The following is a 15,688-nucleotide window of genomic DNA, read 5'->3' on the forward strand; positions in this document are numbered from 1 at the left end:
ATATTTTTGCATCATTATACATTTTGAACATAAATTAATGTCAACCTGAGTGGGGTTTTGTTTGTCATGTTTTCACCACTGCCTGATTCTTAGGTAGACTACCACTTAAAGTCGGTGTTTATTAACAATAAGAAATACAACGACGTATGATTGTGATATCATTCCCAATAGCATGATAATCTAACAAAGTCTATCAGTCATGTTTTTTTAACATGCATTACAGTGATGACAGATATTTATAAATGTTATTGTTCGTTATAGGATGCGAGAATAATCCGTGTGTTCATGGCTCATGTTACAGTCCAATGAATTCAGACAGCTATACCTGTACATGTAACCAGGGATTTTCTGGAACCAACTGTGACGTACCTTCAGGTATAAAAAACCCACATACTACTGTATTTTATACAAAATCATTAGAAATATGATATCGTATCATTGCAATTATACACATTGATTTCCTGGTGAATGAAAGCGATATTTCACATATCAAATATGACATTGTTGTTTTCTTAAAAGCGTTCAGATCTTATACGAACCACTTTTTTTCTGCCAAGTAAAATCAAAACCCTTATATTATTCCATGAGATACCACCTTTTTGTAATTGCAGCAGTTAAATAGGTTATTAAATTTTGATTGAGGTATTGGTGTACATTGATTTCATATTCTTTCATTGTTAATGTATTGACAATATAACGCACACAACAGTGTACGAAAATTTGTATGATATGTCTCCCCATTCATTTGTTAAACTCAAAAGAAACGGAAAATAGAAATCACATTAATTTTGTGCGTCCGAAACTCTTCATGTAAAAACCTTCAACGCTATGACCTATATGACCAAAAGACGGAGGATACTAATGCTATATTGAAGACTCTTGAAACAAGAAACTGGCAGTGATCGGGCAAAAAACAAAAAAGAAAGGCGACCGAAAACAGACAAGTACACAAAACACAACATAGAGAACTTATGACTCAGCAACACGAAATCATTCAAAACTGGTAGATTTTAGGCGCCTTTTGTGAAAGGGCTAAGCACATCCTGCTCCACGCGTGGCACACAAATGTTGCCCATGGTAAGTATATTAAAGTCTCTTTCCGTAATGTCAAAATCGAGAGTTAAAGGAAGGAATAGGAAAATATCTTAGGCTCACCATCAGCAAAGACCTCATCTGGACAAATGACATCAACTAGCTATATATATAGACCACAGGGAAAATCTACAAAACACTTGGCTTCCTGCAGAGAAATCTGGTTAATGTACTCCGACAGGAAAAGCATCAGCTTACTTCATCTGATTTAGAACACACTCTAGATTATGCTTCCCCGTTATGTGATTCTCACAACATTACTAGCATACGCGACAGAGATCAGGTACAAAGACAAGCAGCTCGCTTTGTTTATAGTGACTATAAGGCCCTAGCCACATCTGGAATAGATAGCAGAATGAATAAAGGCAACATTAGTGAACCGGTGTTCAAAAGTCATAAATCGATCGAGAGAAAAACATTTTGGGTTACAGACTAGTACCAAGGAAACACATCAACTAGAAGAGGAAAACAAAGGAATAATAGGAACACTGAAGTGCAACAAAACAAACACCAACATACAGAGAAACAAACTATTTGATAACGACTGCCATTTGCCTGACTTGGTACAAGACTTTTAAGGGAAAATGGTGGGTTCAACCTGGTATAATTACTTGAAAACCTCCCGCTTTACGACAATGTTACAAAATGTTGCTAAAATGATAACACAAAGTGACAGAAACAAAGTACAAACAAACGCAAGAATATTCATCACAGAAAAATGCACAAACAAATGATACACCATGCAAACTGCAAAACAACAACGAAGAACACCACAGGATAACCAGTTTATATAGTTGTAATTGATTTATATTTTATTTGTAAATACCATCCAGTTTGCTTGGACTTTTACTTTTGGCCAGAGCAGTGGCCTCCTGTCTGTTTGGGAAGCGCCCGGTCAATACAATCAGTTGCAGAGTTTTGTTCGTAAGCGAGAAGAAGAACAAGAATAAACTTTGTCATAAATTCAAGGGCTATTACTTCCAGTTTAGTCGTGGTGCATAGGTCAATACTTCCGGTTTTGTAGTGCAGCTAAGTTTCACGCTGAGTATGGATCGTGAGTTTGAATTCCTCTGACCGGTGCTGATGACCAGTGTTACTTGCAATTCAGATGGTTTTTTTTATTTGACCAGACATTACTCATTTTCGTGTTTATGATATTACTACTCCCTTGCCTGTCTATTGTATATTGTGACAAATCAGATATACTATTGAACATGTTCAACCTTCACATTATTGCAATTCTTAGATTTCAAAATAAGACGTTTTTGTTAGGTTTGAATTATATACAATGCAACAGCTGCATGGTTTTAAAACAATACACAATTATGTCATATTATAAAAGAAGTTTCATCTTTAGGGCTTCACACATACTTTTATTTTGTTTTACAGTGTATTCAATATTCGAGTGTACTGCAGAGATCGACCGAAACTGTGTTTTCGTTCAATCCACTGATGATACATTTAACTGGGGGAAACGATCAGTGAGTAAAAATATCAGTATTCTTTATAATAAAATTAACGGTACCAATTTTCTTGCACCAGATGCGCATTTCGACAATTCATGTCTCTTCAGTGATGCTCGTGGCCAAAATCCAAAGTTTATAAATGTTGTTCAGTTATAGGAATTTAAGTCTTTGACGTTTAGAAAACAATCGAACCTTACATCAAGAATTACAAAAAAAAAGATGGGCAACACTTTTATTGGATGATATAATGAAGTCTAAGCATTGTAAACTAGCACAGCGAACAGCACATAGTTTAGAGACCATGACTGTGTACAGTCAAAAACTGTTGAGCGGTTAAATCAAGACCCATATTTCCATATTGAGATCAGCTATATGGGATTAGCTGAAACACAATGTATAATATATTCAAATGATAACCCTTACTTGATTAAGGAATAAAATAACATCATTTGAAAACTAGGGTCAAATAAGTTTCGTTCTAATCGAAGCTAGATAAGGCAGTTACAGTTTTTGGTTTACTACTATTGCTCAGACACGTAAATGAAAGAATTTGACACAACATTACTTACAGGTAACATGAACTAGTCTTTACAGTTATAACATTTCTTTGTTTTCTGTTGGTGTCAACAAATTGATTCACAATTTAAATTTATTTTTTACCATACTTTTAAGTTGTACAAACGTTTCAGAGAAAACGATAATCAATGCAAGGATAATATCAACAATTCCTGCAAATTTTAAGATGGTTCGCTATCTAATTAACAATCGACATGAACTCCGAAAGGCGTTGGACATGTTTCTCCGATATGAGATATAGATCTAGACACAACATAGACGAGCATGGAATCACTGTTCTCCCTATGCTGTTGTTCTTATTTGTTGTGAGGCCTATTAAATGTCTTGATTCTATCATATATATTGAGCTTGTATCTAAGATGAGTTTATATATCAACATAAACAGTGGTATACATTAAATTGTGTGGTCGAATGCATGGTTCAGTGACAATTTTCAATTCATTCATTCTGTAAATGTTATTTTTGTTTTTGAAAATAATCTTTGTTGCTGTTTATGGACAATGAAAGAACTCCAGATGCAAGTTTTACTTATAGGTACCTGCCTTTATGAAACATACATTTCGAGTAATTTAGCGAAATGTGGAGTTCGAATTCAATACGTTGAAAGTAATTTTAATCTTTTCACGAGCGTGGTTGTTCCCTAGTCTAAAACACTCCACTTTTCTTCAGGGTCCAGCTAAATATTATACATATAGTGGAATAACGGGCGTGACTGGTCCTGGTGGTGCAAAAGAAGGATTTGTATATTTATATACAAGGACTTATCCAGAAAGGAGACCGGGCGATGATGCAGTTATGTCTACTGAGATATCTTTTCCAAGTGAGAGCTTGTAATACTTTGATTTTTTTATTTACTTAATTGTTAGTTGACAGGTAGAATACTTTTTTAACTACCTATATATATATATATGTCAACCTATGAAAATTTTTTTTTCTCTCAATGTATACTATATGGTAATGACACTCATATTCTTATAATAAGATTGGTCACGTAGACAGGCAGTTCACCCTTCAATAAATCCACAACGCTTTGGAAGTTACAATTGTATCTACTAACAAGACTAAGGACACGGACAAACCGATAAAATATTAAAATTGATGATGTTAACTTTTAAAATGGAAAATAACACATAATGAGTTTCATGATTGTCATGAAATCCAGCGTATAAGAATCAAAACAATCGAAGAGCGGGCTATATGACCAAAAAGGACGTAAAAAGGACATCACACAAATATTGACCTACATCTAAAGATTTACCATGGTGATCGATTGAGAACATAAGTGGTGCTCCATTGTGAACAGTTTAATGTAGCAACATTTCAACATCACCTTTACCAGGAGTTATTCCCTTGTAAATGCAATATTGCATGAAAAACACTGAAGCTATTTAACCAAGATTGAAATTTTCGGCTAAAGTTATACTGAAGCCAACAGATTTGATTCGCCGTTATAAAATATCTGTGTCGCTAATCGATCACTATTGTAAATCTTTAGGTGTAAGTCAATAAATAAAACAATGATGTAGCTATATCTGTGATGTCCTTTATTTTAAATCCGATTGGATGGATGTGATCAAAGTTACCAGGTTTTTTAAAGTGAGAGAAAATCGACTAAATATGAGAACATTAATTGAAAAAGATACTGATACTAGCTTTGTATCAATCTCGCTTATGAGGTCTGGAGTCGGTTTCACAACAGATCTTACGACTAAGTTTGATCGTAAGTAAAATTATTTCTTCCTGACTTAAGATAAATCTTAGTCGTAAGTATTTTGGTGAAATTGACTCCTGGTCTATACTTAATAATTATCAAAGGTACCAGGCTTACCAAATTGATGATGAGAGAAACACGGGTTGCTGATGATAAAAATCTGAAGGATATATGCTGTCGAAAGATGCTGTTAAGCTCTTAACGATTTGAGTTAAACAAAACAAAACGAACATATTTTGCCACATTTGGTAAGCATTTTCATCTTTGAATTTTTTTTTATTAGGAACAACTATAGCCAAAAGATATTGCACATCTTCATTCAAGGTCATGTAATAAAAAAGGCAATCTTAGAATAAAGAAATTTATTTTAGAATTTAATATTGATTCGGCATTAAGTGTTAAATTCTTTTAACAAGGAATACAAATAATATTAATCCGTTCGAAATTGGTTGAATAGTGCGAGAACTAAAGATGATTGTTTATGTATTAATATTATTTCCAAGAATCTTAGGAATTTATTAGAAAGGATACATTTAACTTTTAATTCGTTTGCATCAATATTACTCACAATGCACTTGTTTTACTTTTTTGCTTGATAGAGGTCGAGCGATGTTTAACTTTCTGGTATCACATGCGCAGTTATTATGCAGTACATATGGGGACACTAACGATTACTATGACAGATGGTACTGGAGAAGAAACGTTATTGTTTACCCGATCGGGTAATCAGGACAAAGAGTGGATAGAAGAAAAAATAAACATACCAGCTGTAGATAATTTGAAGGTACGTAAATTTTACTTCTTTCTCAATTTAAAAGACGTGTTTCTCATTAATAGGATAATAAGAAGATCTGGAATATAACTGCCTCTAAGACAACTATCCAATAAACATCCACGGATAAGGAAGGTTGGAAATAACACCATGTTATCGTATGACCTTTTGTAATGAACACATTAAAGTAAGACTGAAGGGAATCATATACAAGGTCCTTGGGTAAAAATGAAAAACAATTTAAAGCAAAACAATGAGGCAGAAACATGAGGCTGAATTCAAACAAAGGCTATTGACTTGAGATATTCACACAAAGACGTACGTTGGCCATTGTAAAACAGCATCGCAATTTAACATACTAAAACTCAGTCGTAAAGTACTGAACACGTCACTCATTTTAATGACCAAGTTTACCCTTCACACATGAAATATTGTTGATAGAAAAATTTGAAACTATATAATTAGTTTTCAAAGGTACCAGGATTATCATTTAGTACGGTAGACGCGCGTTTCGTCTACATAAGACTCATTAGTGACGCTCATATTGAAATATTCATAAAGTATAAATGTTTTCTAAATCCAACACAAATCTGAACCTGATCCCACGGTCTTCATAGATTCGTGTAGAACGGATCAATATAACTTATAAACAAGACTGCCAACACTATAGGATTAAACACATTTTTTCTAGAGACTATTGATGTGTAAACCGGGGCGATTAACTCAAAAACTGAATAAAAGTCCGAAGGACTTTTATGTTGAGTTTGTGAGTAAGAGCCCCGGTTTACACATCAATAACCTCTAGAAAAAATGTGTTTAATCCTTATAATTCTTCAGCCAAACATTTGCCATATTTAAAAAACATTTTTTTTGTTGATGGCTACTAAATATATTTACCACTGATCAAAAGCACAATGACAAGTCGTAACTATAAGGAGTACGCCGCCATCTTGACTTTCTAAAAATCATAAATGTCCGATAAATACAACGGAATCTTAAATAAAATAGCACCTACCTCAAAAACTTCATTTTAATTAAATGTTATCCGAATTTGAAGCGTACGTACACGTAACGAAATAATCTTTCCCTTGAAAATTTCTATTCGTATGACGTCGTATTCTGCCATGACGAAATTCGCCAAATCTATCATGAAATTTCGCGGAATTTTATTAAATTTTATTTTTATAAATTTTCGAAGCTTTAGTGCATTAAATTTATTTCTTTGTTTGTTATATATGCACTAGAATAGTCACAACTGTTATGCAATTGTTTTTAAATCTCAATTTGCTGAAAATCCCGGGATCACTGCAAGCTTGTGTATCGCGCATGAATAGATTACAAAAGTAGTTTCGGAAACATGGTTTATCGAAGTGTAAACTTAGAGAAAAATTCTAATTGACCAATCCAATTCAAGTATTCATAGATATGCAAATCATATAAGAATTATTGTTTTATGAATGCCCATTATACACTTAAAAATTAAAACCACAAAAATACTTAACCCCGAGTGAACAATTTTCGACATATCAATCGAATTATTTTGTTTTTTTTTGTAAAATTGTCTATTTTTTAATTCTTTTTAATTCCAATTATGAAAGACGCACACTATAAGCATTGATCTAGTGTAAGTATACTTCTTACTGTTTGGTTGGCATACGTGGCAGCAATAATACATTTTGCATCATCCGAATACCTATGTTGTGAATTAGTTATAGTTTCAGTTTAGTATTTTATACTCTTTTATTTGCTTAACGTTTTACCGCCATTTTACGTAACAATAGGCCCGCAACGTCGTCACTTGACGACGTCTCTTTGTATATCTTAGACTCTAGTAAAGCATACGAAACATTGAAGACGCTTTTGTGTTCACTCGCCTTTATTATCGATACGTCCAAAACATTGGTGCCGTGACCAGGATATTAACAGTCAAGTAAGTCATTGCTAAACCCAAATGCACACGAGTTTATTAATTTCACGAATCATCAAGAAAGTCAGCCACAGCCCAGTTTCATGCACGCAAATACATCAGCGTCCGTTTTTTCAAACTCCAGCATGTACCACAAATTCCCAAGTTAAATTTACCAACGTTCGGCGGGAATATGTTAGAATGGCAACCCTTTTGGGATTCGTTTAGTGCTGCCGTACACGATAACCTGTCTTTAAACGATGTACAGAAATTTAATTATTTGAAATCTCAACTGTTCGGAGAAGCCACCCAATGCATAGCAGGTCTACAAATAACTAACACAAATTACGGACAAGCATTACATGTACTGAAACAAAGATTCGGTCAACCACACAAGATAGTACAAACATACATGCAGAGTTTAATCAGCCTTCCTAGTCCAACGTCAAATATTACACATTTGAAAAAATTCTTCGACAGCATGGAAGACTACATCCGTGGCCTTGAAAGTATAGGGGAGTCTCACGAGTCGTTCGGGAGCCTTTTAGTGCCCATAATATTAAATAAACTACCTGGGAATATACGAGAAAACATGGTACGTGCCCACGGACGCGACCACTGGAACTTGCCGTCGTTACGGCAAGCTATTCAACATGAGATAACAATTAAGGAAGCAGGTCAGTCGGTAAACGGGGATGATATAGAGCCAAATTACACACCCACATCAGCATTCTTCACGGGTACAAATCGCAACTACGCTAATCAAAAAGGAAAAAGAGACATAACCAAGAAACCGTGCATCTTTTGTCAAGGAGTTCACGCCCCATTAGCTTGTAAAAATGTCATGGAAATTGAAGATCGAAAACGAATTGTTAAGGAAAAACAGGCATGTTTCAATTGCTTAGGAAATCACAGAGTTGCCGATTGCAAATCCGATAAAACATGTAAAAACTGTAATAAACGACACCATACTAGCATTTGTTCAAAGAATGAAACACACTTGTATACCAAGTCTAAAGATAGCAGTACATCAAAACCAGATACCGATGCCGCAGTCGCAAGCATGCATTCATCCACATCATCGGTTAGATCGCAGGTATTGTTGAAAACCGCGATAGCACCTATCACGTATGACAAGACACATTTTAACACCGCTAATATACTATTCGACGAAGGAGCCCAGCGAAGCTTTATAACTCAAGAGATGGCCGATTTATTGAACCTGAGACCACATAGGAAAGAAGCGATAACGATATCCGGTTTCGGTGAATCCAACAAGAAGGTTAGAAATTTACAAATTGCTACTATCTATATAAAAGGCATAAAGAATACGCTTATCCCTATTGAAGTTCTAATAGTACCACAGACTGCTTATCCGATGCATACATACTCAAGGAACCAGTCGAGTTTTACGCATTTTAAATGGATTGAAGTTAGCCCACTCAGCTTTACAGGACGAGGATTTTGAGATATCAGTCTTAGTTGGCGCCGATCATTATTGGGATATAGTTGGAGACAGAGTAATTAGAGGTTCCGGACCAACCGCTGTACAGTCCAAAGTTGGATACTTGCTATCAGGACCTATACAATTGAACACACAGTAATAATCAATCAACGTCATCGATTATGAATATTTTGACCCCGCACAGACTAGAAGAATGTGAAATACATAAATTTTGGGAAATCGAATCCATAGGAACAGAAAATGACAGTGAAGTAAAAGCGAAAACGGACTTACAAGAAATGACCACTTACCAAGAGAATAACATTCATTTGAAAGACAATAGGTACATTGCCAAGTTCCCATGGAAACAGGAACATCCGGAGTTGCCTAGCAACGAGATGATCGCCAAAAAGAGAACATACAACGTGATAAACAGACTAGCTAAAGAACCAGAGATGCTAAAGATATACGGTAATATTATCAACGATCAAGAAAATCGAGGTTTCATAGAGAAGGTTGAAACCCCGTATGAGACTACTAATCGAGTGCATTATATTCCGCACCACCCAGTGAAAAAAGATTCATCGACTACACCGATACGTATAGTATATGATTGCAGTTGTCGTCAAGATTCAGAATCACCCAGCTTAAATGATTGCCTTTCTTCTACACCGCCACAGCTTAATAAGCTAACAGATATACTTACAAGATTCCGCTACGGGAAATACGCATTAACAACTGATATTGAGAAAGCATTCCTCCAGATTGGACTAGACGAAGAAGACCGCGATTCCACCCGATTTTTCTGGCTTAGAGATCCAAGCAACCCCAAGGGCGGACTCGAGACTTACAGATTCAAGGTAATTTTATTCGGAGCGACGTGTTCGCCATTTATTCTGAACGCTACATTATTGAAACATTTATCAACGGTTAAAAGTGCTACTGCTGAAATACTCAAGCGTGATTTGTATGTAGACAACGTAGTTACAAGTGTCAATACGGAAGAAGCCGCCTTAAATTTCTTTGAAGAATCTAGAGAACTCATGACAAATGCAGGATTCAATTTGAGAACATGGAAGTCAAATAGCAATCAACTTAGCAACGAAGCTACAAAGGCAAACGTACTTGATAAGGATAGCGAGACGAAAATTCTTGGAATGCGTTGGGATGCGAAGTCAGACATATTGACATTTGCGAAACTAAATGAAGATCGCATAGGTATTGATAATTCACAAGCGACAAAGAGAGAAGTATTGCGTAAATCATCGTCAATTTACGACCCACTCGGAATTCTTGGACCAGTGACTGTAAGAGCTAAGCTACTGATACAAACATTATGGAAAGAGGGATACGATTGGGACCAGGTGTTACCTAGCAACATAGTCAAATCATGGTATGAAATTTTAGATGACATCCGAGATGTAACTGTTAAAACGAAAATCGCACGACATTATTTTAACGATCAAAATGAGAACGAAAGCAACGAGAAAATAACATTACATGTCTTTGTTGATGCCAGCCAACGCGCTTATGGAGCTAGTGCCTACTTATGTAAAGAAAACACTTCTTCTCTAGTAATTGCAAAAAATGACATTACCAAAGCTAGAATTGATGGCTGCAGTAAGAGGAGCTCGAATGGCTAAAAACCTCACGAAAACCCTAAAACCACAACGCACAGTACTATGGAGTGACAGTCAGATCGTTCTGCACTGGATTTCGTCTTTAAAATCATTTGGAAGATTTGTTCAGAATCGTGTGATAGAAATTAAAGAAACGACACAGCACTACGACTGGAAATACGTACCAACAGACTCAAATCCAGCCGACCTTCAAACTCGAGGAATATCATCAACGCAATTCAAAGAATCGACTTTGTGGATGCAAGGACCGTCATGGATATCGGATGAGACCAGTTGGCCTACATGGACCCCACAAGTTAAACAAGAAACTCTTTTGTTAACGACAACAGATGACAGCGAAAAGATAAAACCGTCTGTATTAAATGGAATTTCGAAAATAATCGATCTATCAAGATTCTCGTCATTGAAGAAGTTACTACGAGTTACATGCTACGTGTTTAAATTTGTGAATATATGTAAAAGTAAGCGACCGTATAACTTGAGGAAATATACTAGACACGGAAAAGATATTACGAAAGATGAAATCGACCACGCAACTTATACATGGATTACAGATATTCAAAATGAAAAATTCAGTAGTGAAAAGATGCAACTCGCAAACCCGTCACATGACAAGAATCTACCGTTAGTAAGACAATTGCGCTTGTTCATAGATACAGAAGGTGTTATTCGATGCGCCGGGCGCATACACAATTCACAGCTAGACGACTCCGCGAAATATCCAGTGTTACTTCCGAAGAAAAATCAATTTACGGACTTAATTATATTGAACGCGCACCTGCAGATGTTGCATTCTGGTGCTGGACAGACAATTACGCAAATCCGTCAATCATATTGGATACCTTCCATTAGACAATGCGTTAACCACATCGTTCAGAAATGTGTAAAGTGCCGAAAAGTGACCGGAAAAGCATTTCCACAGCAAATTTCGCCTCCGCTACCAAAGGATAGAGTCACCGATATGATTCCGTTTACGACAACTGGTGTTGATTTCGCTGGACCACTATTCGTTAAAGATAATGGACTTGTTACAAAATCGTATATTTGCCTATTCACATGTGCTTGTATTCGTGCCGTTCACCTAGAACTTGTTACAGATATGACAATCGAATCATTCAAATTAGCGTTTAGACGATTCGTTAGTAGGAGAGGAATTCCCAGTACTGTGTATTCCGACAATGCACCAACCTTTGTTTCCGCTTCACATGATATTCCGAAGAAAATGAACATTCAGATTAATTGGAAATTTATTCCGAAAGCAGCACCGTGGTTTGGTGGATGGTGGGAGAGACTAGTTGGAATTACGAAAACGACATTGAAAAAAGTGCTCGGGAAATCTCAAGTAAATTCTGACGTATTACGAACAACTTTGATAGAAATTGAACGTGTAATCAACGATCGTCCGATTACATATGTGTCGTCCGACATCCGAGATCCAGAGCCGCTAACGCCGTCACATCTACTGCAGGGAAGAAGATTATCACAAGAGAACAATTCTGATTCAGAGGACAATAATTTAAATTTAGATTTCACAGAAGCAAACAAACGTTTTAATCATAAAGTAACTTTGATTGAACACTTTGCAAAACGATGGAGAATGGAATACCTCACCGGATTAAGAGAATTTCATCGCGTCGCCGGAGACCAAAGCGCACATGTGAAAATCGGTTCCGTCGTACAAATCATGGACAATTCACCGAGAATGATGTGGAAACTAGCAGTAATTGAAGATTTGATCACCGGGAAAGATGGAGTAGTGAGAGCAGTCAAACTTCGTACATCAAATGGACTGATTACAACAAGACCAATTGTGAAACTGGTGCCATTGGAAATATGAACTTTAATTGTTAAAAGTGTTTTTTTCAATACCCTTTTTATGAACAATACATGAACAATAATTGCATTTTGCGGCCCCTAGAATGTTGTGAATTAGTTATAGTTTCAGTTTGGTATTTTATACTCTTTTATTTGCTTAACGTTTTACCGCCATTTTACGTAACAATAGGCCCGCAACGTCGTCACTTGACGACGTCTCTTTGTATATCTTAGACTCTAGTAAAGCATACGAAACATTGAAGACGCTTTTGTGTTTACTCGCCTTTATTATCGATACGTCCAAAACAACCTATATGATAAGCATGATAATATCTACACTAATGAGTTAAAGTAACACAGTCATCAATGGACCCCTTCAACCTTGAAATAGTTGATTATTTCAAAACAACTAGTAGGATTTTAAATAGCCAAAAAATATCAGTACGATCATATCTACAAATAGTCTGTAATGCCTCATGTTGTCTATTGTATCCACAAAGCTGTATGTTTCCTATTTTTTTTAATGCGTTCTGAGAGGAACAGACCTTGTAACAATCTCACCAAGAGATCACAATATGCAATTGCTGTTCAAGATCTAAATGTTGCATATTGCTTCCTAAATCAGCGACCCAAGCTTCTTGAAGTCCCTAATATTTGGATGCATTTAGAGGTTTTGCCTTTCTTTCTTGTGCTTAAAGACTCGATATCACAGCCATTGTTAAAGTATATTACAGAATTATTTATCCTCACAGCTTACAATTAACGGAACATCAGGGCCTGGTTGGATGTCAGATATGGCTATAGATGGTATATATTTGGTTCCTGGTACCTGTGGTAAGTATGACTTCGTTATTAGACAAATGATCTGACTGTCATTTTTAAAGCTCATCTGGAGTATGTAAATCAGGAGAAAAGTGGCATACATCACAGAAAGCTAGAGGGAGTGCACAATAACCGAATTTATATTAAACCTCATTTGATATATTTCAGGTTTATTGTATTTAGAGGTAAATAAATAGTATAGGATTGGGAATGCCACATTAAAGTCTGGCAAAATCGGTTATATGCTTGGAATGTCGTTATCATGTAAAGGAGTAGGTCCGGTAAGACCCCATTTTGGCCCCAAAATATAGCTGTTTTACAATATTGTTTAAATGTAAACTTTTGGTTATTTATAGGACAGTAGAATGCTTCTGCTACATAAATATGGGCTGTTTTTGACAAAACAATGCACATATATTGGGTACTAGCACCATTAAATCATGCTAAATTACTGAAATCTTCACAATTCTAGCATTTTAGTTAAATTTTATAAGGTTTTCGTGTGAAACGGAAGTGGCCGCATTCGTGTTCATCCTTAATATTGAAATGCAAGTTGTATTTTATGATAATACATAACATATATAAATGTTGAGAATGAACACGGATGCGGCCACTTTCATTTTTGACAAAAACCATCTGAAAAGTGACATTTTCTGCATATTTGGTAGATTTTTCATATTTAAGCTTGAATCGGATCGTTCTTATTGACTAAATCAGTTAAAATCTTTCACATTGACTAATTGAATCAAATGAAATAGACACTGAAGTGTTTAAAAAATGGTCAAAATTTTTCGGCAGATGAACCTGAAATTTGAGGCCAAAATGGGTTCTTACCGGGCCTACTCCTTTATTTGTACGTATTTAAGTTAGATAATTGCTTCCGTATTTGCTTTGCACAGCTTCAATATATTAATCGGATATTTGTTAAATGAACATTTAGTTAGTAAGTTTTGTTCTGGTTGGTCTATTTCTACAGACTATGTTGTCCTTTGACATTATATAAGTTGTTTTAACTTTTCAGCACATTTTGCTCAAAATGTTTCAATCTATAAATTTGTAGCCTTCCAAAATTGTAAATTGTTAAAAAAAACATCTGTTACCCAAACTTTTGTCTGAAATCTTAACTGTATTAGTAACAATATTTTCACCTTGTGAAATAAAAAAAAATCAGTCTATCCCTTTTTCACAATTAAATGCATTGTCTCAATGTAATGTGTCAACTCATCTAATCATTGGTGTCTGTCGACAAAGCAGCTTTGCAGTGCATGCATTATACCTTCAAAATGCTAGGTCATGTTATTTTCTTTTTAAAGGAAATTTAAGTTTTACCTTCATTTCTTCACATTTTTAGCTCACCTAGATCGAAGGGCCATCGTGAGATTTTTTCATCCCCTTGCCTGAATCGCCGTCCCTTAACTTTTACAAAGATCATCTTCTCTGAAACTACTCGCCTGAATTCAACCAAACTTTGCTATAATCATCAATGGGGTATTTAGATTTAAAAATATTCCCAATTAATACGCTTGCAAACAAGCATGACCAGCATTGCTAACAATAGGGATAAGATGTATTTTTAGTCTTTTAAAACACGAAAACCGCTACAGAAAGAGACAAATTGATCTACATAACTGTCAGACGACTACTTGTAGAAGTAATTATATATAGTTGACCCTTAACAAGAATGTTTCCAAACTGGTTTGCTTTATTTATGACTTCTATCTCGAAAATTATAACAGAAATGCAGAAACTTTGAATATCAAAAAGGGACAACAAGACAAGATCTACAAATAATTCAACATGATCGAAATCGTCAGTCAAACCTTATTGTCTTTTTTTTTGTAACCATGGCGTTGTCAGTTTATTTTCGATCTATGATTTGACAGTTCCTCTGGTATCCTTCGCCATTCTTTTGTTGAAGTTATTGGTCTTTATTGACGATTTTTATCAATTTGTAGCATGTTTGCTTATTATTTTGGAAGTTATACTAGATAAATATCCACTTTAAATAAAAGAAAAGACCAGCAAGACAAAATCTACCAATCAAATAGAATGACGTAAGGGTTAGTCAACTGCTTACTGAAGCTATGGTATGTAATGGCGATTTTCCTAATTTTTCCGAATTACCTTGAAAACTGAAATAGATACAAAGAAACTTTAAGAAAGGAAAATGTCTTTTCTTTTACTTATTTGGGCTTTTCTTTTAATTCATTTACCCAATTTTTATTATTTCCAATCTCATTTTAATGTATGTCAATTTTACAGAAAGTCCTCTAACAACACCCGCTCCAACTACTCCAACCACAACAACTACGCCGACTGCAACAACTTCTCCGACTACACCAACTACTCCGACCACAACGACAACGGTTCCTACAACTGACATAGGTATAATGAAGTGGCATGGACGAAAATGTGGATGCAGTGTTTTATTATTTTATTTATCA

At 35.4% G+C, this 15,688-nt stretch overlaps 1 protein-coding gene across 1 annotated transcript in view; it reads left to right on the top strand.

Moving 5' to 3' along the window:
* Nucleotides 1-15,688, top strand: part of LOC139513012 (uncharacterized) — a 45,731-nt gene that overhangs the window by 22,732 nt on the left and 7,311 nt on the right. The window contains exons 15-20 of the mRNA XM_071301070.1: nucleotides 262-375; nucleotides 2,482-2,573; nucleotides 3,804-3,954; nucleotides 5,445-5,629; nucleotides 13,175-13,256; nucleotides 15,507-15,629. Coding sequence (XP_071157171.1) covers nucleotides 262-375; nucleotides 2,482-2,573; nucleotides 3,804-3,954; nucleotides 5,445-5,629; nucleotides 13,175-13,256; nucleotides 15,507-15,629 — 747 coding nt within the window. The remainder of the gene's footprint in view (nucleotides 1-261; nucleotides 376-2,481; nucleotides 2,574-3,803; nucleotides 3,955-5,444; nucleotides 5,630-13,174; nucleotides 13,257-15,506; nucleotides 15,630-15,688) is intronic.

Source organism: Mytilus edulis, chromosome 2 (genome assembly GCF_963676685.1).
Source record: "Mytilus edulis chromosome 2, xbMytEdul2.2, whole genome shotgun sequence".
NCBI lineage: Eukaryota > Metazoa > Mollusca > Bivalvia > Mytilida > Mytilidae > Mytilus > Mytilus edulis.